General features: G+C 44.4%; 1 protein-coding gene across 28 annotated transcripts in view; it reads left to right on the top strand.

The window, feature by feature from the left end:
* Ank3 (ankyrin 3) overlaps positions 1–25,558 on the top strand; it is a 431,439-nt gene that overhangs the window by 225,285 nt on the left and 180,596 nt on the right. For 16 of the 28 annotated variants that reach the window (XM_075980047.1, XM_075980046.1, XM_075980043.1 and 13 more), the window contains exons 2-7: positions 7,576–7,677; positions 8,054–8,152; positions 8,331–8,429; positions 14,212–14,310; positions 18,064–18,249; positions 20,065–20,163. In XM_075980047.1, the coding sequence (XP_075836162.1) occupies positions 7,576–7,677; positions 8,054–8,152; positions 8,331–8,429; positions 14,212–14,310; positions 18,064–18,249; positions 20,065–20,163 (684 nt within the window). Of the gene's footprint in view, positions 1–7,575; positions 7,678–8,053; positions 8,153–8,330; positions 8,430–14,211; positions 14,311–18,063; positions 18,250–18,921; positions 18,946–20,064; positions 20,164–25,558 lie in introns of all 28 variants that reach the window. The other 12 variants (XM_075980028.1, XM_075980029.1, XM_075980024.1 and 9 more) reach the window with 1 other exon arrangement.

Genomic DNA, 25,558 nt, shown 5'->3' with positions numbered 1-25,558 from the left:
GCCTTCTAACTGCAGCATAGCCCCTGCTAATTAGCCTCTCTGTGTGCGGTCACCCCCCAACACTCGCCACCTTCTCCTAACCGGCATTTTGCTCCCAACAAGATTGGCTTTGAACAAATCTACATGTGAGCGAGGTCATAAGGCATGTGCCTTTCCTGCCTGTCATGTTTCACTCGGCATCTCCCAGATCCATCCATGTCCCTACGTTGCACTTTTTTTTATGACTGAATAGGATTCCAGGGTGTATGCGCACCATGTTTTTTAAATCTGTTTTCCCCATAAAGACACACTCTATGATTTTATTTCTTGGCTACTGTGACTATTGACAAACCAGTCTTTGAGTGATAACCCGATCCAGGATCCCTCAATTAAGTTGCCTTCCTCAGAACATCTTATCGGAGAAAAATGGATTTTCCTTCTCTGGGGTGGGAACTCTGGGTTGGGTGGGGAGAGGGCACTCTTGGGGCATGGAAGTTGGCGGCATGACCTCTGTTGTTTATGCTGTCAGTTGATTGGGATATCGCACAGGTTAGAGGCTGACTTGGAGCCCTCATCCTAGCTTTGAAATCCTCGCTTTTTATCCGGGGTCAGGAAAGCCCTTCCCTGCAGCCCCCTTCACTTTTCGTCTCTCTCTAGGAATCTCTTCTAGTGTGGGAGGTCCTTCTGTCTGTGTGTTGCTTTTATTAGTTAATGAATAAAAAACTGCTTTGAGCCTATGGCAGGGAAGAACAGAAATAGGAGGGAAAAGCTAGGCTGTATTCTGAGAGGAAAAAAGGGCGGAGTCAGAGAGATGCCATGGAGCCGCTGCCAGAATCAGACTTGCCAAAACTTTGCAGGTGAGCCACTGTCACATGGCGATATACAGATTAATAGAAATTGGTTAAATCAATATAAGAGTTAGTCAAAAAGAAGCTAATGGGTCAAGCAGTGATTTAATTAATATAGTTTCTATGTGATTATTTTGGGTCTAAGCTAGCCAGGTGGCTGGGAACCAACAAGCAGCAGCTTTTCCTATACTCTTCTTTTCCAGAGAGATTGTTCTTTCTACTTCTGGACCCTCCATAATCTTCCTTTCTTTGCTTTCTTCACCAACCAAGTAATGCCTCCGAAGTCCTGCTTCTTCTTCCAGTTGCCCCACCTGCACATCCAGGTTGTGGAACTATTCATGTTGAATATGTTGATTCATCACTGTGGGTTTGTCCCATAGAAGCAGAACTCTCCTTGTCGGTGTGACCGCACCCTCAAGCTAGAGGATAAGGGCCAGCCTTCCACAAGATTACAATCCCTCCTTCTGGCAGCTCGTACATAAGCAGAACAGAGAAAATATGGCAGGGGTCCAGTGAGAACAGGAGTCTAATCTATCTGAAATAACAAACGTGAGCTATTTGAGTTGGACTTCGGCGTTCGTTTTTGAGTCTGTTGCTGTGGGAAAGGGGTGTGCAGGGGGATGGCTCTGGGTGAGGCCACAGTGTTAGGGGACTGCGAGGGTCAGTCCAGGAATGATAAGTTGTCTAGCTTGCCTTCAATAAGAGTGTCCCTATCTTACTTCAGATTGGAAGTATGTGTGGGGGGCAGGTTTTTAAGGACCATTCCATCCAATGGGTAGGAGACACTGAGTTAGAAGTAAATGGCTAGGAGGTGCTGAGTTAGAAGCAGAGACCCTTTCTAAAGGAGATTTCAATTGAAAGGAAATCCTCCAACATTGACATGGAAGCAGATAAAGGCACAGGGCCTTGGAATGAACTGAAGACAGGCACTTAGAGTGGCTTGACTGAGCCTTGGTCGCCCCGAGCTCCCAAACCCAGAGCCACAGAGATCCCAGTATGGAAAGCACTGATGTGGAGAGTATGGGATTGTGATCCAGGCAGGTTGTGTCTCCTTGGACAAGATACTCTCGCTCGTGAAACTTCTGCCTCTGCAAAGAAGATTCCTTTCTTGGTTAAATGTATATGAAATGACCGCAGGTCAGCAACGAGGCTCAATGACAACCTGAGTTCAATTCCCAGAACCTACAGTAAAAATGGGAGGAGAGAACCAACTCTTGACTTGACTCAACCTCCCAGCACCCCTCCTGTCTCTGCCTCCCAAGTGCTGGGATTATGGGTGTGAACCACTCCACACAGCTGATATAAACACTTAGTTCCTAATTTTGAAGCCCATCCTTAGGGCAGTAATCCATAGCCCACACTACATTCTTGAAAGGCTCTGTGGCTTTCATCCCCATCACTGACACACTGTGCGTCATGAGAAGTCACCTCTCCTTACCTGGCCCTTGAGCTGTTTCCTTGACAAAAGACACATGATTTCTATATTCTTTTCCTGTCTAAACAGATGGCCAAGGAAACAAGCCATCAAACTATGTCAAAAAGAGATTTTCAGGTTCACAGAGTTCCTTAGATCTTGGCAGTTGATTGAAAGCCAGTGCTGCTTGGCTGTTTGCATTCATCTCTGAGCCCCGTCTCTATATGCAGTAACCTCCTCTATGTGGCTAACTGTGCAGGAGACTTCAGCTTCTCTTTGTGCCTGACTTCCCTCCATGAACATAGTCAGCTGCCATCTTTAGATGCCTATTTAAACACAACGCGTGAAGGGGCATTGTTCAGATAGAATGTCCAAGAATTTAAAGAAACAAAGTGGGGGAGAGGGGAGGGAGGAAGAGGATGGAAGGAAGGAAGGAAGGAAGGAAGGAAGGAAGGAAGGAAGGAAGGAAGGAAGGAAGGAGACAAAAAGAGAGAAAAAGAGAGAGGGAGAAAGAAAGAAAGAAAGAAAGAAAGAAAGAAAGAAAGAAAGAAAGAAAGAAAGAAAGAAAGAAAGAAAATATCCTATAGCCTGTGTTAAGGATAAGCCTAGTTATTTGAGAAGGTAAGAATTTAAATGGGATAATAAGCCTACTATAGAGTGCTAAAGAGTTTTTTAATGTTAAGAAAACAATAATATGTAGGTACGACAGAGGATCCAGACTTAACAAATGCAATGACATTTTTCAAGTCTATGAGGGTACAAAAGGCTACCTACAACCAGCAGAGATGAAGGTTACAGTTTTTAATTGGGCTCTTTTTCTGGGCTAGCTGCTTGCATCCTAGCACTTTTATAACACAATGGCAATGAACCACAGCTCCCACTCAACTGCTTGATCACCAGGGTGAACCACTGGTATTCTCCAGGACACTGCGTTGCTAGGATACTGTGTTGCTAGGAGACCGTGCTGCTAAACCCAGGATGTATGGTGGATTACATATATCATTTCCGACATACAATATTGTCAGCTCATGATGGGTTTATCAGGCTGTGGCATCAAGTTAAGGGCCAGTTATTTGGCTCCGCTGCCTTATACGAGGTATATCAGGAGGAGAGCAAAGGGTACCGAGATGGAGGTAGAGAGATAGATCCTCCTTTGTGCTGATGAGCAGTGGTGTGGCAGCTCACACTTAATCACACTTACGTGAGGCAGGAGGATGGACTGAGTTGCTTTCAAACAGCTTTAAGGGGAAAAAAATGAGAAACTCCTTGAACTTAAATAAATCTGTGTTCTGAGTTATAGTTTTTCTATGGGACTCTCTTTCTTTGTTCCGAGTTATAGTTTTTCTACGGGGCTGTCTTTGATCCTGTTTTCTGGCTTTCTCTCTTGTTACCCATCCTCCCCACCATTTTCTGTTCAAATCTGCAGGAGCAAATTGCTCTCCTGTGACAGGGGCAATGGTGTTGTGTGTGACCAAGAGCTGGGAACAGGGAAAATAACTGCCATCCCTTCTTGATCCTGGCGTTCTGAGGCCACAAATAAGCAGCCTCAAGGAACCACTTAGTGCCAGGGTCTCTAGATAAAAGCAACAGTTGGAAGATGTGCACTGGAAAGGTTTATTTTATATTTATTTACTTGAGGTGGGATCACACACTGTTTACGTGTGGGAATCAGAGGACAGCTCCAGGGAGTTGGTATTGAACCCATGTTGTCTGGTTTGGTGGCAAAGTGCCCTTATCCACCGAGCTATCTCACCAGCCCTAATAGAGTATGTCATCAATACATCATGAGTTTTTAAATACAAAACAAAACCCTCGCCTCCTGAGATACATAAAATGGGGTACAAATTACATATACATATGCAGTATGTACAACCCATATGTGTAAGATGATTTAGGGCATACATGGATGTACACTCCTTTCACGGTGTCTAACAGGCACTAATTCCAAGATACCCTAGCCCCACCTATTCCAAGATCTGTGGGTACTCAAGTCCCTTCTATAAAATGGTACAGTATTTTCATAGAACCCTTGCATAACAGGCACATGCTCTATACAGACTTCTTCCAACTAATATTACATAAATGCTAGGTAAGTTTTATATTAGAAAATTATTGTATGAAAAAACCCACAAACACTGTACCTATTCAGCACACACGGTTTGAAAGAGAATGGAACCCCACCATAAAAGCTGACCACAAGCAGTAATTGAAGGACAGAAAATAGTTGATACTTTCACTAGTCTGACGAGACTAGTATCATGCCTTAGATAGATGTATAAAAAACAAAAATAAAAAATCCAGGTTCAAACTAGTTGTGTGTGTTTTGCTTTAGAGACTTAGATAGTACCTTTTTTTTTTTTTTTAAGAAAATGGGCCATGTACGGAATTGCCAGATCTTTTTTAAATCTGGAATCGGTTCAGAGGCTCTTTTCCTTGAATCATCACAGCTCCTTTCGCCTCCTGAGCTGCAGTTTTTAGGTCCCTGAGTGGGAATCCATGTGCACAGCTCCCAGTTCCTGCCTCTGGCGGCTAAGATGCGCAGACAGATTGGCGTTCTTCTCTTCCCAGGACAGCAACACAGCCTTTCCACGCAGAGGCACCCACACATCGTCAGGCAGGCCCTAGGACAGCACCTAGACCTTGCACAGCTGGCTTGGTCTGGGTGTAGGAAAAAAACCCTTCCCTTGGTAGAAGGCCTCCTTACACACAGCTTTTCCTTGCATTCCTGGAAAATGACTGATTGGAACTCTAAGATACACATCTTCTCTCCACCGCCACCTTCTCGTTATATACCCTGTGTAAACGGCTTACATACTTAATGCAAAATCTGATTTTATTTTAGCAATAGAATAACTAGTATCAAGTAGATGCCGTGAAAGTAATTGTCTTTAGTGTTATTTAAAAATAAAGGCAAGCACAGAATAATTAAATAAGCCCACCCTTGTATACCTGGAGAGGCCCCACATCTCTTTAAGTATTCTTGATTCCTAATTGAGCCTATGTTTATATGGAATAAACAGGAAAGATCCGTATGTCTTGGGGTGGATATGGTCAACCATGTGTGTGAGAGTTAAAAGAAGAAAATTAGGGGGCTGGAGAGATGGCTCAGAGGTTAAGAGCACTGACTGCTCTTCCAGAGGTCCTGAGTTCAATACCCAGCAACCACATGGTGGCTCACATCCATCTATACTGAGATCTGGTGCCCTCAACTGGCGTGCAGGCATACATCGAGGCAGAATGTTGTATACATAATAAATAAATAATTTTTTTTAAAAAAAGGAAAATTAGTTTATAACTTTCAGCTTTCATTGAAGACTCCAGCCCCCTGATAGTACTTGGCATTCTCCAAGTGCCCTGGCTTTGACACACAGTGTTTGATCTCTGGCATCCATCTTGGGGTCAGAGCAGATTCTCAAGCTAAATTGTGTGGCTGTAGCTATGAGTGCCATGGAGGCCTCTTCTATTGTTCTAAAAGTAAATTTGATTATTAGTTATTTCTGTCCAATGTACGTATTTATCGACTCGGTCACAAAACCTTCACAGGCACCTGCCATATGTCAAGGTTGCTCCTAGATAAAGGGAAATAGAAAAGGTGGCTGTCACACACAGGGTCTCTTCCTTACACTAAGTCGGGGCATATGGCAACCCAAGCAGGCCTGAGACTGATACCTCCTTAAACTTACAGTCTTGAAGGAAGGCATTTTATTTGTTTTCTGAGGAGGGTTAGCCCTCCAGACAGATGGCAATTCTGAGGACATGTCTAGTTGTCACAAAGGGGCGTTGAGCGGCACAGAGCACGGAAGGTGTGCGTTGGACAATGTGCAGGGTAGGCCCCACAGAAGGGCCACTCAGGTCAAAATGCTAATAGTAGTGAGGCGTAAAGGGTATCCCCCAGAGTGAGGCTTACTAGGGTGCAGGGGAGGGTGACAGGGACCTGGGGGCAGTCCCTTCTCCTGGGAGGTCCCTAGCAAGTCAGTGCTCACTTATTTACACCATAGAAACAAAGACCCTTTGGAAAACCAGAACTTCCTTCATGTTGGCTACAGTGCCAGGCCCAATGGGTGCCCCTCAAAGACTGCCATCTTGGTGGCTTCCAAGACACAGGCTTCCTAATCTACCCTTGCTTGTTCTGAGGCTTATGGGTCTGTGTGGGAGAAGGTTAGGTGTTTTAAAACCTATATTTTTGTGTGATAAGTGCCCAACACTAGGTGGAATGGTTGTGTTAGGAGCTTCAAGTATCTTTACTGAGCTTCAAAGAGTGAGAGGCATTCAAAGGGACTTTGGAAAAAGTGGTCACTCCATGGTTAGAAGGCATATTTCTCTTAGAAGCCTTTCCCTGCATGATTGTGTTTCTAACTGGCAGAGAGATGTTTCTGGATCCCGTTTCAGGAAATCCTGCTCTGAGTTGAGATGTGCCTAACAGACTCCTTCCCATATTCTGCAGGCCTGTCTCTGCTGTGGTTTCTGTCCACCATCAGATTGTCCTCTTTCACTGCCTTTGTTGGTGGTAGGGTTGAATAGCCTTCAGAGAGTGAAATAGCTGTCTCGTGTTGTTTAGACGTCATACGCTGTTCTTCAGGCAGTGGCCTCAACTAGCTTAAAACCATGGAGAAAATTCACTGCCTGTAAATTCAACGTGTCTTTGTTGCATGCTTTTCATGTAGAAAAACATGCTCTTACTGCAGGATAGGCTCATATAAGTGTGGTGGGACATTAGCAACCCACTGAAGCTGTGCAGAAAAAGAAAACGTCCCCTTTGCTTTGGGAAGCCATCAGGTGAAAAGTCAGCCGTGATAAACACAGGAAGATGGCATCAGTTGTGAACTTCTGGTAGGGAGCAGCTGGGTGTTCCTAATATGGTGCCTGAGACACTGTAGGATTTGCCTTGGAGACTGTGTATTGATTTAAGGTGGTCACAGTTCATGAGAAATTATCTCTCAGTTGAGAATATGGCATGATCTCTCAAAAGGAATAAAGCTGTGTGCTTGGAACTTTTTTTATTAACCTATGTGTGAATGTTTGCCTGCATGTCAGTATGTGCTCAGTGTGTGTGCCTGGTGCCCTCAGAGGCCCCGAGAGGGCACTGGATCTCCTGAAACAAGAGTTAAATAAGGTGTGAGCCACTGTGTGGGTGCTGGGAATCGAACCTTAATCCTCTGCAAGTGTAGCAAACTCTGGGCCAAGAGTTTGCCCTATTTCTCTACACTTGTTAAAAAATGTTTAGTGTTTCAGTGCCAGCAATAAGATAGTCCCGTGGCTTTTCCCCAGCTGTGCTGGCCCACAGATGCATCAGTTACCTTGGTCACCACAATGTTTTTCCTTCTTTCTCCTCAGTCTGATGCCAACGCGAGTTACTTGAGAGCAGCTCGAGCGGGACACTTGGAAAAGGCCCTCGACTACATCAAAAATGGAGTGGACATCAACATCTGCAACCAGGTCAGCTGTGGTATTCTTGTTGGTTAGCATTTTCGTTAAAACTCTCCGATTCCCTAAATGTTTGTGAAATGTTGGCAAGGGTCTTCTCCATCTGTCAGGAGCTCAGTTTCATCGATGGTAAATTTTCCAGCCCAGTGTTGTCAGACTATCGGTCCTTGTCCAAGGCATGCCAGAAGAGGCAGGACTATAGTGATGAGTGATTCCTATTACTTAGTAAATAACGGCCACTTCCCTAGTCTTCACATTTTAATCCCGCTCCACATTCTCACCCATGGGGGACAATTGTGTGTGGGGGGGGGGGTGCCTGAAGAGCATGTGGCGGGCTGCGGACTGTTGAGCACTCATTCTCAGTTCCCTTTCCCTCACTTTTCATCAGAATGGGTTGAACGCACTCCACCTTGCTTCCAAAGAAGGCCATGTGGAAGTGGTCTCTGAGCTGCTACAGAGAGAAGCCAACGTCGATGCAGCCACAAAGGTCAGTATCATGGACTCGGGGCTTTCGGTGTCACCTGCCTGGTTCTATAAAGGGTCAACCCTCAGTAAGAACAAAGGGATCTTTCTCATGGGCTGTTCATCAGCCCCGTTATCTGTGCATCCCAGAGGCGTCGAGCATATGCCTCTTGAGCTAATGAATCTTGCCTCTCCTTTCACAGAAAGGAAACACAGCCTTACACATCGCATCTTTGGCTGGGCAAGCGGAGGTGGTCAAGGTCTTGGTTACAAATGGAGCGAATGTCAATGCACAATCTCAGGTAAGCCTGCAACTGTATTGCAAAGGACTTTTGCCCTTGTTTACCAATGAGACATCTAGACCAATCATTTGCTTGAGTTGCACCTCAGCTAACGGCATAGCACTTGCAAGCCCGTTTTTTTGAAGTAGTTATAAAGTTCATCAAACTTAGATGGATCTTTATTTAGAATTGATGTTGTAAGAGGTGGAATTTTCAACTGTGGTCCATGATTGACAGATCCACCTATGAATGTCTGTGCCTGACAATATTCAGCAGATGTTTGAAATGGGGTCTTTTACACTGTTTTATGATGCTGTCTAACCCATATCCAACACTAACAGTCTTGGTGTTGCTAGTTTAAAGGGAAATGAATAAACATATAGATAAGAAAAATCTTTAGGATTTTCAGAGTGCATAGTGCTTTATTAGTTGGACACTGGAAGAAACTGCTTAATCCCTCTATACTAGTGAAGGCAGCATTATTGCTAACTGAAAAAAAATAATAGATAGATAGATAGATAGATAGATAGATAGATAGATAGATAGATAGATAGATAGACAGATAGATAGATAGATCCCGGAAACTTTAAAAGTCTCCAATCTTTAAAATGTTCAGACTATTTGTGCTGAATGTAAGGCCCACTATTATTTCTGTAGACACTCATATGATGTCCTCAAAAGAGTGCCCGTGGCTGCCTAGCATCTTAACTTTAGTCTTTGCATCTAAGAGAACTAGCTGATTTAAAATCACGGGTACTCATAATCCAATCATTGGCATGCGGGCACAGCTTCCATCAGAGGCCGTGTAGCAAGCAAACATCTCATGAGACAGCAGTGTCCACCCAGGACTTCTCCTCCTTCGCCCTGTTCCTACTTGCATCTGTCACTTGTCAGTGGCGTCACCAGGGTGAAGGGCATTGAACATATTGATCACAGATCAAACCTACAATTTGCACATAATCCAGGATTTAGTGAAGTTGGGAAAGGTGATATTAGGGGATTATGGGGCCTGTGGTTCTTACTGTGAGGATGGGATTTCCCAGCAGCCTGGGGATCAGAAACGTGGGAAGACTGAATTCCTGTTGGTTGCTTGATGTAAGAATAATCTGAAAATCAAACAATTAAGTGAAAAAGGTGAGCAATGAACTATGAGATGGTGGGGAAAGTTTTTAACCCATTTCCATTTAGAACATCTTCAGATCTTACGCACATGCCTGATCATGTCCGAAAGCAGCCATAGCTATAAATCCGCTATGCCGTAAGTTTGAGAACTGTGCTTGAGATGAAGCCCGAATTTGGTTTAATTTGAATTTATACATGTTCCACCCTGATGATGCCAATGGCTAGAATGCAGCCTGTGAGTTCCCTCTCCTCACAGCTGTGCTCGGGGATCCCCATCATACACTGCGCTGCACGATTCTTCCTTCTCCATCAAACAACCTGGCACCGTTTGCCTCCTGACTACACCAGGCTGTAGCTAGAAAGGGCAGTGAGGTGCCCTTGCTGAAGTCTGAAGAACCAGAAGAAGTTTGTGTGACAATTCCTCGTAGTAACTCTTGAGTGGGAACTTTACAAAGGCCAAAAGGCATCAATGCAGCGAAAGAAGATTAAATTCAAGCTGATGCTGTAGCTCAGTGGGTAGAGCGTTTGCTTAGCATGCATGAAGCCCAGTGTTCAATCCCAGCACCACATAACTGCATGTGGTTCAAGGTTTTCTGATCATAATTTGGGAAATGGAAGGGTCAGACATTCAAGATCATCTCTGACTACAGAGCAAGCGCAAGGCAGCCTGGGCTACATAAAACTGTCTTAAGAATAAATGTTTCTTTAATCGGAGATTTTATTCATGCACTACATAGCAAACATGGAGATGTTCACATTCAAGAAAGACAGGACATGTGTGCAGGCATTTACCTTTAGTCTCAGCACTTGGGAGGCTGGGGCAGATCACAAGTTCTAGGTTGAGAAGGGAGAGAGGTAGGATGGTGGGTCTGGTCTCTAAGTGAAATTTCAGCTACAAACTGTTTCTTAAAATGTAAGAAATAGCTAAGAGGGGCCGGTAAGGTGATTCAGTGATAAAGGAACCTGCTACTGAGGATGATAATCTCGGTTCAAACCCCAGGACCCTCATGGTGGAAGGAGAGAACTTGACTCTCGCAAATTGTCCTCCCACCTTTATACTCACGAGAGAGAGAGAGAGAGAGAGAGAGAGAGAGAGAGAGAGAGAGAGAGAGAGAGAGAGAGAGAATAATAATAACAACAACAACAGTTATCTTTATCTTAATAAAAATGACATAGCCTGGTCCTAGAATTCTGTTGCTGTGCATTTGGGTACTATAATTAAGTCCAGGGTTTTTGCTTTAAGTGAATTTTGGTCATTGCCTTGATCTCATGTCTTAACAATTATTTAACTCTCCTTTGAGTGACTTTGCATTCCTGTAACCTCGTTGCTCTACCATAGGAAAAAAACTAGACTGAGGAGCTGGCTCAGCAGGAAAGAGTCTGGATACTTAGCATCCACATAAAAGCTAGGTGAGCATGACAGCTTACTTGGAATGCCAGCACCCAGGAGGGTGGCATCTAATCCCTAGAGCAAGCTGGTTAACTGAACTTGCCTAACTACACATGCCCCATCAGCTAACTGAACTGTAATTATGGAACTCAGTATAACAGTAAGACAGTGTTAACCACTGAAGGCAGGGAAGCTGCTTAGCACAATGCTTAGACAAGACTGTCCTCTTGTCTCTCTTCCAAGTCTGCATCCAGAGGCATAGCTGACTATGACTATTTAGGCAGGAGCAGTCTCTGGCATTATTTTGCTATGGATATATTTTGAATAAGCAAGATTCTTTAAAGCTAGTGTTAACAAAGGCAAACTATCTTAAGTCAAACATGTTCTTTTGTGCCCTTGAGGGTTTACCCCACATGCAGACGCACCCTGTGTTAGAGGAGCCAGAGTCTCACAGTCAGACATGTAGGTGAATGAGCTAAGATGCCCTCTGACTTCCAACCTTTAATCTGACTTTCATAGACTTTAGTGTCCTAGAGGATTCAGCAGAATACTTTTTAGGGTACCGCAGTTGGCTCCAATGAAGAATGTGTCGGGGGTTCCCATCAGTAAAAAAGATGTCCCTCTGTCATGGGGTTTGTGTTTTGCTTTTTTGTTTCTTCGTTTCACTCTGCCAGGTTGGGTGTGATAGAGCATGCTTCCGCGCTCTCTGCAAAATGATTAGTCTGCAGATTTGCATGCATATAATAGCCCCTGTGTAAACCTTGAGAGCAGAAGGTATTGGAGATAGTAGATAAAATCAGACTTTAAATAGCACACTGGCTGCATCTTAAGCAGCCCTTCCCCTGGGGACTCAGATCTATTGTTGCCATAGAGAAGAAAATGTAAATTGAGCTCCAGCGTGTTCCCTTTTTTACCAGCTTTGTTCTGAAATTTTCCTAAGCTTTGAAATGAATATGAAAATAGAGGAGGAGCATCTCTCTCAAATCTGGTCATCTTGAGTCCAAGTGTCCTTTCACCAACAAGTGATAGCTATAGGCTACCCCCTGGAGGACACTGAATTATGGGAGGTGCCTTATGCCTCTGGGCTAGAGCCTAATGATAAGATTTTCAGTCAGTGTCTTCAAAAGATACTTGTAGACTCTTTATTAATAGATGATTTGCATATTAATTGGAGTTGTTTGAGTTAAAGGAGCAACAGTGAATGTCAACAAAAGAAATTTCTAAGGAGTTTATTGGTTTTGGATTGGGATCACTGAGCACAGCGACCACAAAGGAGTTGGAAAATTCTAGAAAATAGATAGAGTAGAGGGGAGGAGAACCTAGCCAGAACCAGAGTGAGAGAGCTCTTTGATGCCATCCCTTGAGGTTGGGGATAAGGACTTGAAAAATGTGACTCAGGAGAAAAGACTAAAAGCCAAACGAAGGCAGCTTGTCCAAGCATCTACGCCATCATCAGAAAGGGGCAGGCATGTCTGTCTCAGTGTCCAGCCCAAGACAAGTCCTTCCTGTCTTGCAGGGCAGAGCAATCCACCAAGACATTGTGGGGAGGGGGGAGGCATGGAAATGGGTACTATTGACCATGCTAAAGCAACTAAAATGCATATCCCAAATACTCAGTTTAAAATCAAAATGTACATTGAGTAGGATAGTCTTCATTCCCATGATGTCACGTGTGAGAAATGCAAAGTTTTCTTGGGCTCAGGGTTGCTTGGGGATGGTTTAGGGACCCTGAGACTAGGCAAAGCCTCATGGATGACAACATGTGACTGAGCCCAGCTGCGCACCTCCAGGTGGCCGTAAAGCAGGAGATTAGAAAGAGCTAAAAATAAATATAACCATAAAGAGATCTGCTTCCTCCCACTAGACCCCGCCCCCACACTTCCCAGCAGCTCCCTAGAATGCCTTCCAATACAGATCTGTACCGGATTCATCCATTGATTACGTTAGAGCTCTCACAATCCAATCACTGCCCAAAGCCCCCTGAATATTTAAATTGGAACCAAGTCTTCAACCACAGTCCTTCAAGGGGCATTTGGTATTGAAACTGAGACATCCTTGTGATGGAGGAAGGCGCGCGCACACACACACACACACACACACACACACACACACACACACAAAGACGTTTGATCAGCGTGGATACCAGAAAGATCATAAGACCCTTCAGGACTACACACTGTGTGATCTCATTTCTATGAAATGTCCAAAATAAACAGAGTTAAAGAAGCAGATGTGTGGTCGCTAAGGTTACAGAACAAAGGCAGATGCTGAAAATTGGTAGCAAAGGTGCAGGCAGGGTGAGGAAGTGACGTGGGTTGGTGGGGCTGCAGCTGGCAGTGAGTGGTTCTTGCCTGGCCAGGCTATTGTCCCATTTCTGTGAGTACACACACCCCACTGCCCTGTCCATTTCATAAGGATGAGTTTGATGAAATGAAAATTAACATCAATCAACAAGTACTTTTAGGAACCAAAGAGTCAACAGGAATATGACTTTTGGAAAAGACCAATGTCTCTTAGAGATAGAAAGGTAAGCCCTCTACAATAGACGGAGCCAGGAACGGTGGGATTACACATCCGTGACCCCAACACTCAAGAGGTAGAGGATCAGTAGTTTAAGGCTAGCCTCAGCTCCATAGTAGAGTCTAGGCCAACCTGGGGTACATGAGACCTTGCCTATAATAAAGGAAGTAGTTGTGATAGGAAGCAGTTATACTCAGCCGTCCCGTTTTGCATGCGGGCCTTCCTGCATAATCACGTCTGTCGTGTATTTGAAGTAATCTGAGGTGAAAATAATTTCCTTCCGGAGCTGGAACTCTTTGAAATGCCTACTTTTATGAGAAAACCGTACATCTTTATTTGAAATAGTGATTGGTGTTTGGGAGATGTGACAGCCAAGCAATTATTTCTTCGTAGTAAAATATTTTATTCACGGCAGTATCTCATGCATGGTTAACGATGAAAGAGTATGTGTGTTTACCCTCAGTACATAAATTGTGTAGGTTTCCTTCAGACTACCGGCTGTGAATACTAACTGCACACTTGTGTGTGTGGTCAGCAGTCCTAGCTGTGGTTATGATTGTGAACTGCATTTAAATCATGATAGGCCGCTGCACTCAGTTCTCTAATGACGATGAATGTTCCTAATAAAGGATTACTGTGAAATCCTTTGTTTACATTTAAATCCTTTATTTAAATGAAAGGAGTCATTTCATGTGAGCACTGCTCGGAAAGTACATGTTCAGTACTGACTTGGCCTAGCAGTCCACGTGACTCTTGTTTTGTCTTTTGCAGAATGGGTTCACGCCGTTGTATATGGCGGCCCAGGAGAACCACCTGGAAGTTGTCAGGTTTCTTCTGGACAATGGTGCCAGCCAGAGCCTGGCCACAGAGGTGAGACACTCTCCGTTCTTCTTGAGTTTATGTGTTCAAAAGACTTTTTGTAAACCTAGAATGAAGAATTTTCTCACTAGGATTTTAATGACTGTGGTGTGCTTAGCATGGTGACTCTTTAACAAGATGCTCTAGAAACTATTTTTAATCTCTGAGAATTCTCTCACTGCACAGACATTCTTTATCTGCTCAAGTGCCTGGTCTACCCTATAATTAAGCTATCATTTTAATTTTTAACATATTTTAGTAATAATCATTTTTGCCTCTTAAAAATCTTGCCTTCAAGGCAACCATTGTTTTGAAATATCATTTCAATGACTATTAACTGTAAATATGCTTTTCCCCCCAAATTAGTGTTAGTCTAATTATAATGGTTGAACATTATATATATACATACATATATATACACATATATATTTCTAAAGCAAACTAATTAGATCTAATCATACTTCCAAATAAAACTATTGTACACATTTAACTACCAAATAACAGTGGTGTTTGTGGGGGGGGGGGATATCTCCTTCATTCTTGAATAGAAAAATTACTTACAAAATAAAAAGTGATTTAAGCCTTTGGTGCTCTCTTAAGAAATGTGGGGTTTTGACCTGTCTGTGAGCAGTGTCACCCCTGCTTAAGCCTGTCACTCAAAGTCTGTTGCAAATAGCAAAGGAGTGATGTTTGCAAGTTCTTCATTTTTAAATCAACAATGAATTCTGGTAGATAGTCTGTTCAGTTCACAGCAAAGCCACCGCTCAGGTGTGGCTCTTCAATGGCGCGGGAAGGAAGGGCAAAGACGCTGACTCTATCCTCATCCAGATGTTGAAATTATGCCTTCCTGGAAAAAAAAAAAACAGCTCTAGGTAGGGAGGGCAGTTGAAGAATATGTTAAATTGCAGATTTTTAGATCTGTCAAATTTCTTTTTCTCTTCTCTCTTCTTGATATTGCTAAGGATGGAACTCAATGGCCCAACTCAATGCCAAACACACACTCTACTGCTGAGCTCTGCCCAGGGTCACATGTCTTTCACTGGTTGCTTTTTAACAAGCAGGGCACCCTTGCGTCAAGAACTTGGGGTTGAACTTGTAAACCTTGTTCTCATGTCTCTGCTCTGCGAATGGTATCTTTTGCAATGCATCTCCCTTTTGTGTTCTATCACACTGAAGCATGAGGCTAAATTTGCCTATTGTCACCACAAGCCATCATTAACCCCTTGATGTGCATCACACCTACCCCGTGACAGGGATGCTGTGGCCGGTACCCACCAGGCACTCTCACGAAACGTAGCCACATTTCCTTTCTGACTCGACTTCTCTTAAGAATAAACCAAAACCCAAACTGCTATGTTGGGGAGGGGAGGCGGGGATCAATGGATCCTTAATTAGCTTAGGCTAAGAACAAGTGCTTATTGGTTCTAACCAGATTATCTGCTATACATTTTCCAGTGCTAAGTACTTCTGAGGCGTGGGCTCGGCAGTTTACAGTGGGTACCAGTGAAGATGGAGCTGTTTATTATAACTCCGAACAGACCCAGGCTATCAATTCTACTCTTACCCTGCTGCCTCAAGATCTTTCAGTGAGGTGCAAAGCTGATTCTTCACACAGCTTTCAGTGTTCTTCTCATCTTCAGAAAATGCATGGTGGCCCTAAATAGAGAACTCAGTGGCAGAGTGTTTGCTTGGCACGCACTGGACCTCAAGTTTAACTCACCGGTACCATTTAAATCACAAAATATAACCAAATGAAAATACTCTCAATTTTCTCTAGAAATAATATTGTTTCATTCATCATACCTTTTTATAGATGAGTGCACTTGGATGTTTATCTTTATGACAATGAATCTTGCATTGGCACTCATGTATATAAGATGTAATCTTTATGAAATATATTAGGTTATATTTTATACTCCGTGTGCATAAAGGTGAAGCTGTGCTTCCGTCTTGCTGACATCTTGCTTCTGTCCTGCTTGCTGTCTCACTAAAAATGACAGGAGTGTCCTTTCTTTCTTATTTTCTCGGATAATAAAGTTGAGAGAAACAGCTAGCTGGATCCTGTAGAAGGGAGCAGAGATGAGATTTGAACATGGAGAGGGGAGAGAGATCATCTCAGGAAGGGAGATGTCATAGTAGGAATTCCCACACATTCCCACAGACAGCAGGGAAACTGGTGGATGGGATCCATACAGGAACAAACTGGGCAGAACTTACAGGCTTCATTCCATATTTTGCACACCCTTGAATATAAATGTGGTGATCTGTATTCAGGCTGGCAATGCGAGAGGCATTTATCAATCTTCCAGCAAAGGAGTGAATGATGAAAGCAACGTCTTTGCAAAACCAAACAAGCCGTTAGCATTCAAGTGCAGAGTTTCCTCCTCGGCCTCGCTGATGCTTTATTGAACTATTTGTACCAGAGGAGGACAGAAGTAATCATGACCACAGTAAAAAAAAAAATGATGAGGAACTTGCCTGTCTGCTCAGTAGTAAAAATAATTTTTCATGTTTCTTTGGGTATATAGAAAGGAAACCATGATAGAAGTGCCGTGTGCTCCGGCCTTGGGGTGTTTGGTCTCATATTACTCATCCTCTAAGCAGCAGCACTACACCAGACATTATTTAATAAAGCTTTGTGGAGTCTATAGCTGCCTCCTCTTTGTTCCATCCCAGGGAACAATGCAGGGCAGACACACCATGTAGAATGCACATATACACCTGGGTGCATCCTGAAATTCCATTGCACTGAACTCCTGCAAGCAGAGGCCCCCTCAGCTCCGCAGTGGGGACCCCTGGGAAGTGTTGGGCAAAGGGGTCAGAGTGTCACACCCAGGATGAAGGCTCACGTGGCATAGCATGGTGATCCTTGTTAGTCGTAGCATGTTGTATGGAGCAGAACTGCGGGAAGAGTAAATTCCTAATGTTTCACCATAAAAATAGTCGACATTTGAAATGGGTATGTCCGTGTCCCTAAATCACAATGTCACATTGTCCCTGCAAAAACACACTGTTAGAAGTCAGACTCAGCATGATTGCTGGGTCATTTCCCCTCACCGGTTAGGGAAGCCAAAAGCCTATTATGTGGGCCTTTCTTGAAGTGGTAATGACTATAACGCCATTCATGCTGCTGTCTGGACCTAAGCTAGGTCATAATGAAGATTTAACCCCACCTTAAAGTATCAAGGAAAAAGTTTTTGCTGGGTGGTGGTGGCGCACGCCTTTCATCCCAGCACTGAGGAGGCAGAGGCAGGTGGATCTCTGTGAGTTTGAGGCCAGCCTGGTCTACAAGAGCTAGTTCCAGGACAGTCTTCAAAGCTACAGAGAAACCCTGTCTTGAAAGAAAAAAAAAGTTTCCACTCATGTAAAATCCCCCTTGAAAATTTTGTCTAGTTTTCACTTAACAATATGGTTTCATGAAGATTGTTTAATGTGTACTGATATTTGGATAATATTTTGTTACGTAGCACCTTCACATATTTTTAATTTTTTCCAATTAGTGTATAATTAGTAGCCATTTAGAAGAAAAACTCATAAACAGTAGAAATTGCTTGCTTCTTTTAAATTTGAATATATGTACATATATAATTATAGGAGTATATAACTAATTGGTACATGCTTATGTGCTCTTAAATCTGTTATTAGTGTCAAAATCCTAAACCAAAACTGATCCCTAGTCCCCTCCGTTCGCTGCCTCATGATCTGATAACGGAATCAGAGGCAAGCACCCACATGGCCAGTCTTGACGGGTTCTTCTGTTCACAGGACGGCTTCACGCCATTGGCTGTGGCTCTGCAGCAAGGCCATGACCAGGTTGTATCACTCCTGCTCGAAAACGACACGAAGGGGAAGGTGCGTCTCCCAGCCCTCCACATCGCGGCCCGCAAAGATGACACAAAAGCAGCCGCTCTGCTCCTGCAGAACGACAACAACGCGGATGTGGAGTCGAAGGTAGGGCGCGGCCACTCCGGCCTTCCACGGTCATCCTGAGACAGGCAGGCAGCCTTCGGGACCATGCGGTCTCCCTGGTGGCAAGCTCGTGCCAAACAAATATAGTTTCACTAAAAGGAATGAGAAGGCGTTGCCTACATCAGTCAATGCGCTCACTCCCTGCCTCCACCCGAGAAGCCAGAGAATTGCCGTCCATGTCGCCTTATGCATGCTCAAAGGGAGGCCACCTCCAAAGGAAAGGATTTCCATGCATTTATGGTTCTTTTCCCTTTCCATATCACAAAGGAAGGTGTTGGCCAGTGCAGCTCAAATGTCAGGGCAAAGTTACAAAACGCTAGTGAGAGAGTGTGCAAGCGTGAAGGGTTGGCCTCTCCAGGCCTAGGCAGCACAGCCAGCACCGTTGAGCTGTGGGAAGCATGCAGCAGGGAAAGAGCCACAGCGGAAGACTCCTATTGTCTTGCTTGGAAGTCTGTATGGGGCACACGGGGCCATGGATGAGGTCTCTGTGTGGTCGTTCTTTGTCGGGTCTAGCTTTCTCCCTGCACCCCATCCCCTTCCATCTTAGCTTCCATCTCCATCCCGTAGCTGCCATGAGCTTTCCGCAGTCCACGTCACCGAGTGAACTAACCGTTCATTTTTTCCTCCTCTTTGCCTCCCAATGTGTTAACCTAGATGGTGGTGAATAGAGCAACCGAGGTATATATATGTCTCTGTCCGTATTTCTATAATCGGGATCGGCTTCATCGCTTTCCATTTCCTAGGTTTGCTGCCTCATCCCCTCCTCCCTCCTTCTCTGCATCGCCTCCTGTAGGCTAGATTCCTGCTTCACCCACCCCTACCCCCTGAAGGAGCATGTGCCAGAGCAGACAGCGGGTTAACTGCCAGGGCTTTCTGCAGCTAAACTTGGCATTGGGAAGGAAGATTTAGGAATCTTCGAAATACCCTACGAGTATTGTAATAGAGACAAAGCCCTCCAATACTTCGGATGCTTATCGGTGGTACCTGAAGCTGCAGACACCCCTGTCGCTCCACTCCTCCGGGACTTGGTCTTTAGGGTTCTCTGCATGACACTTACCCTCCATGGTGTCAGCAACAGAAGAGTTACTCAGAATGGTGCAATCTCACTCACCTTCCTTCCATGAGAGGCAGTGATGGCTAGCATGGCTAAGAAGCTTGCTAACAAATTAGACACGCATCACTTCTTCTAAGGTTACGAGTTGGGGGTGGGGAGATAAATGAGTCGTTGCATGTCTGGCATTTTTGAAGGAAGTAAAATGACCATGGTAAGAAAAGCACCCATAAAATTGTGTTGCTGAGTAGGTCCTTCCTAATGAACAGATACACGTCTCAATTCCCTTAGTTTAGGAATCACCTTGGTGGTCTAATACCTCTGCCCACCCCCAAGTTGCTTTAGTCCTTAAGACTGAGATTTGCAGTTGGTTAGCCTGAATTTATGTTGTATAAAGTTAACTGAATTTGTTTCACAATTCCATGGCCAATCTCTCACCTGCCTTAAACAGTATCAGGAATGAAGCCACACCGCTGTGATCTAAGAGGGTGTTTGAGATGTTGGCTTGCCACAGGTCTGTTAGTGAACTCCTTAAACTGATCAGTCTCTATCCCTGGGTTTTCCCTGGCTCTCCCTCTGCTGGTGAGTTTGGGTTTCCTTAGAAACCCTATGAGCCACTGACCCTGACTGAAGGCCTAGTGCAGAATGAAATGTGGACCCCGACTTATTTTGCTCCCTCTTTTTTTATCTGCACGTAAGAGGAGCTGGAAGGAATCAACCGACCATTCGTTGTGTTTTCTTCGCAGAGTGGCTTCACCCCGCTCCACATAGCTGCTCACTATGGGAATATCAATGTGGCCACGTTGCTGTTAAACCGAGCGGCTGCTGTGGACTTCACCGCACGGGTGAGTACACGGCAAAGTGTCTCATCTTCAGAGTATCTCAGATGACTTGGATGTCTCATTTCCCAGGCTCAGGAGTAGCCTCGGGTGTGGCCTTACAGTCATTGAGAAATTGCATGTATTACTTTACCTAATGTATTTCTTGTATTACATAGACATGCTCATTTCCTGGAGGGGAAGGTAAACCAAGATTGGGAGTGAATGTCGATGGGATGGATCACAAATAATAAACACTAATAGAGAAGATACATGTAATTGAAATTGCCGAAGCTGAGAACCATGGGCAGTCCTCCATGTGAAATAGTCTAGAAGTGTTAAAGACTATTCAGTTGCATGGGTATGGGAGTTGCTCTCAAGGCCCCACTCCTCCCCTGACTGAGGAGATACTAGCAGTGGATGGTGACTTGGGGAAGGAGAGTCATTTTTCTCTAAGACTGTGACCACTGTAGGGTTACCCATATTCCAGTGGATGGCCCCCAAACCTATGTGTGCAGGGAGCACTGATGCAACTCAGTGTTATGTTTTTAAAGGGGGTATGTGTAGGTAGAGGGTACTTGTCATTTCCCGGCCACCCAGACCCGAAATAATCACACAGAAACTGCTTGGCCTATTAGCTCAGGTTTCTTATTAACTAACTCTTACATCTTAGATTAACCCATTTCTATTATTCTGTGTATGGTCACAAGGCTGTGGCTTACCAAGTAAAGTTCCCGAGTTTGTCTCCTTCAGCAGCTATGTGGTGTCTCTCTGACTCCGCCTTCTTTTCTCCTCTATTTCTACTTGGAATCTGGACCTTGTTCTGTCCTGCCCTGCCCATAGGCCTAAGCAGATTCTTTATTTATTAGCCAATACAAGCAACACATATACAGAAGGACTTCCCACACGGGGTGTAAAGTTGGTAGAGGGATTTATTGGAGGGATCCACACAAAGTTGGAGGGGGGAAATCAGAGAATGGTTGTGATCATAATATATTACAGACATGGATGAAATTCCCTGTTTGTTCTAAGTTTACTATCTGTAAGATGAATGAATTGAAACCATGCAATAAGAGCCTGGATAAAGTGTTATCAACTCACTATGGAGTCACAGAAAGTTCTGGCCAGAGCACCGCCACAGCCGCACAGCACATCCGAGGCATTTTCTTCGTGGCAAGCTCTTCTTCAAGAAGGATGGGGTGGGGTGAGGTGGGATGTGAGGAGGCCAATACCAGTTGTGGAGCACTCAAAATAAAATTACCTTAAAAATAGTTGGTAGGTGGGCAGTGCCAAGCCAGGCTTTCTATCTCAAGAAGAAACTTTTAATTCATCCCTGTTTTACAGGCCAAGTAGGCTTAGCCCTGACTCTTGAGCTAGTGGTTAGAGGAGGCAGAATTTCAGAATTAGAAAATGAAATAATTTACTTCACCTTCCTTATCTAACTTAAAGCAGTTGGCCCTTCTTTCTGTGTGTGGGGGGCAGGGGAGCTGTTTTTTCAAAACTGGTTTTCTCTATGTAACAGCTTTGGTGGTCCTGGAACTTGCTCTGTAGACCAGGCTGGCCTCAAACTCACAGAGATTTGCCTGCCTCTGCCTCCTGAACTCTGAGATTAAAGGTGTGCACCACCACCACCCAACAGTTGACCAGACTTCTTATGGTTCATTCGTTTCAGAAAAAATAGTGAGCATTTGGGTGACACCAGCATAGATTTCCACTCTGGCCTTCTATTTATTGAAAACCTTTGTTAGTCTGAGTGGGTGGAGAAAAGTCACCTCTTCTCGCTTGCAGTTCTGCTAGTGGCCCCATTTGGCTCCAAGGCCAACATAAACTCTCCAAAGGACAACTTCAGAAAGCTTCTTTAAGATGATGTTAACACCAAAGACCATTTCTGGGTTCATTAGTATAATTCACAGCACAGTCAAAACCTCATTAAGCCTGATCTTCTAATTAGGACTTTAGGAAAATCCAAGTCAGGATGACTTTGAAGTGGGCCTCTGCCAATCATTGAGAAATTGTTCCTTGCTGCTGAAAATAAGTTTAGATTTGAAGAAAACAGTAAACAAATGAGGAGAAAATGGCAGTCCTGTCACACTCCTGTAGACGGCTCAAGTGTATCCATTTCCCCTCCCAACAATGACTGTGCTCATTATGAGCAATGATCCTTTATTGATTAGAGATCAATGAGAACCTCAGGCCTGTGTGTTAACCTCACATGCATCACCGAAGTGATGCCAAATAATTATACTTGTGTTGGTATAAAATATGGCCACTCGCTGCTTTTTGCTGAATCAAAAAAAAAATACTCCTCACACGAGGAGGCCACTCCACACCGTATGGTGAAGGCTGTAGTGCAGTTGCATTATATATTATTTATAAGAGCCTGCCACTCTTGTTAACTCCCAGCAGCCTCTGGTTCTCTTTGTTGGCTGTGATGGATGACTGGCTTTAGCGTGTCAGGGAAGACAATAGAAAGAGCTTGCCCATCTTATGTCCCAAATTCCTAGTAATATCATCATTAGCTGATGCTCGTTTTACTAAGGTAGTGTACAAGGGTCTCTTCCTGCCTAAATTCAGAGGCATAGTCAGTCATGGTTCTCTCTGGAATGAAGCAGGGTAAAAGTTGCAGCTAGGGTTACATTCATTCTGCTCAGAACAATAAAGGGGGAACGTTTGGTTTCATTGGCTAAGAACTGGCTGCAATTATAACCACAAATCACAGATTGAGGAGGAGGTGTGGACAGTGGTGTAGGAGACATTTATGGGTAAAATCCAAGGCGCAGAAGTTCTCTTGGTCTTTAGGGAGAGAGATTAGGGTTCTGTTTTCTTCCTGTGACTGGGTATAGTAGAGGATTGAACCTTTGAAGATTTAGGCTGGTGGCTGTGGGCAGCACTGTAGGCTGGGGAGGGACACAGAGAATGGGTACTTCTAGGGAAAGTCCTGGCAAATTGGAGCTGGGACAGCACCTGCAGATGTAGACGGTTCTGAAACAGATAAGGGACAGAAAAAAAATCAGTATGACCAAGGAAGCGCCGATGTACTCCTAAGGAGCGATTCTGACCCCTCGAGGGTCAGACACACCCCCATCCCTCATCACATCCCCCAGACTTGCGTTTCATGGGTTTTGATTTCCGCCTTGTGATGCTGCCCTGTGTTAAAAAACAACCCCAGCTGACACCTTCGCACTCCCCCTCTGTATGATCTATAACAGCTAGCCCACCCCACCCCCAGGTCCCCTACAGGAGAGCTGCTAGTTGCTGCCGTGTCCTGTCAGCATCTTGCAGCCTGAACTGAGTCAGCCATGACAGCTTTGACAGCATCAGAACTGACGCATGACCCTTGCTCTCATAGCAAATCCTCCCTCTCCTGGGGAAGAGATGGTAATCGAGACACTCCAGAGGCCTTACCGACTGTCATTCCAGGGAGGAGCACTTATGCACTGGGGTGATGAAAGGCCAAATCGCATTAAGTGGATATTCATCAAGTCCCTCCTGTCGATTGCAGGAGATTCAGATGCTGTGGGGCTTAGCGCTTCCTGGTCTGACCCCTGAAAGAGTTAGAGATTTGCTCTAGAAGATTCCAGGTGGTTTACGGATTAAAACAGACAGAGTAGCTCTAGAAGGATGGACTAGAAAAGGAAAGTGTTTGATGAATTAGGGAATTAAATAATATAACAAATGCAGACTTCAATCTTTAATATATGTAGATGTATCCATGGAATGTGGGTACATAAATACATAAATACTTTTATTTTACACATTTTATTAATTTAATTTTTGACAACTTCATACATATATCTGCATACATATGCGTGTATATATAATACATTGTAAATATTAGCAGTTAACATCCGTGTGCAAGAATCTCTGTGATATGCCGAGTCCTGCTCATAAACACCAGGATATTGGAACCCTGTTCACCTGTTCATAAATACAAGCAGTGCTATAGCTGGGTCCTGTGATAGATCTCCTCTTCATTATCTGGGGAACCTTAGAGCCCGAGCAAGAATCCAGAGATGTTTTCTGCACACCTGGGCTGCCAGAGCCATTCATGAGCATGGCTAATTTTAGTTTATACTGAATTTCAAATGCATATCCCTTGGGTTGAGCATGGTGCCACATGCAGCAGGTAGAGCCAGGCAGAGATCCAGCTCCAGCCAGTTAGGGCTAGATGCTAAGGCACTCTTAGCAGTTCTTGTCCTCTACTCCTCGAGAACATTCAACACTCGCCTGTGGCAAGAGGCTCATGTATTCCACAGCACAGATATGTAACATGTTGGGGCTGTCAGAGAAGATGGGAACAAAGCTTCCACCCCCATCCCCACCCCCACATCACAGGCCTGCCTTCCTGAGGATGACACATTGACCTCTGAATGTCACCTGCCTCTCCGGGAAGCTGTTCACTACCAGCCCTGTAGGCTTGCACTCTTCCTAGTCTTTAAACGTCATGTTAACTGATTTTTGTCCATTTTGCACTTTGTTTGCTCTCTACGCTGTATTATCTACAGTCCTGTGCTTCAGAGATCACTGCTGTCCCATAGCGTCTCTCTACTTCGCAGATGTATCCCCACATGGGCCTCAGGGCTGTTGACTTTTGCATGAGCTTCATCATCGCAGCCCTCCAGGGCAGAACTCACTATGCCCAGTGAATGTGCTTCTTATGGCCACAGCTTTTTGCAGATAAAAAGCCATTTATTCCCGAAAACCATTCTGAAAACAAGAGGGCAGGATGTTTCTATGGCCAGAGAGCCTTTTGTCTCCCTGCCGTGACCAGGCACCTTTGGCATACAGCCTGCCAATGGGTTCACCAGAAGGTTCTGCAACATTCCATTCAGCCAGAGGGCTGGCTGTAAGGGTGAACAGCATCAAGAAGCCCCCGCTTTCTTCCTTTCCTCTCAGGTAGAATTTATGGGAACAGTGGTTTTAAACCTCTAATAAAGCATGTGCTAACTTCCTTCTTCCACATTAGGCTTTTAGACTTAATAGCTCAGAAGTCTGTGAGGGCTGAAATGCAATAAAGGACATGAAGAGCCCTCTCCCATACCCTGTGGGAAACACGGGAGGTTTGAATTCCTCAAGGGCCAGTCTGTTTCCTGTTTTCAATTGTGGAGTCTATAGAGTTGACAGCTCAGCACCTGGCCCCAGGAGAGACTCAGGATAAACTTACAAAATTCGAGAAACAATAAAGACATGACTTCTGGGTTTCTTTACCTGTTACGTACGGGTGAATCTTGTTCTCAAGCCCAGTTCTTTCCTGGCTCACCAAACTCCTGTTGCTTCGACTGAACCGTGTTTGGACTTATGAGCCGCTCCACAAACAAAGTCAGCTGCACCAAGGGAGGAAGGGGGCCATGAGAATCTGTAGAGTTCCTCAAGATGTTCACTGCATGGATTTAGTGAAAAACAAGATGCTCTGAACATCACG

This window comes from Microtus pennsylvanicus, chromosome 7 (genome assembly GCF_037038515.1).
Source record: "Microtus pennsylvanicus isolate mMicPen1 chromosome 7, mMicPen1.hap1, whole genome shotgun sequence".
Lineage (NCBI taxonomy): Eukaryota > Metazoa > Chordata > Mammalia > Rodentia > Cricetidae > Microtus > Microtus pennsylvanicus.
This window is presented reverse-complemented; position numbering and strand designations above follow the sequence as displayed.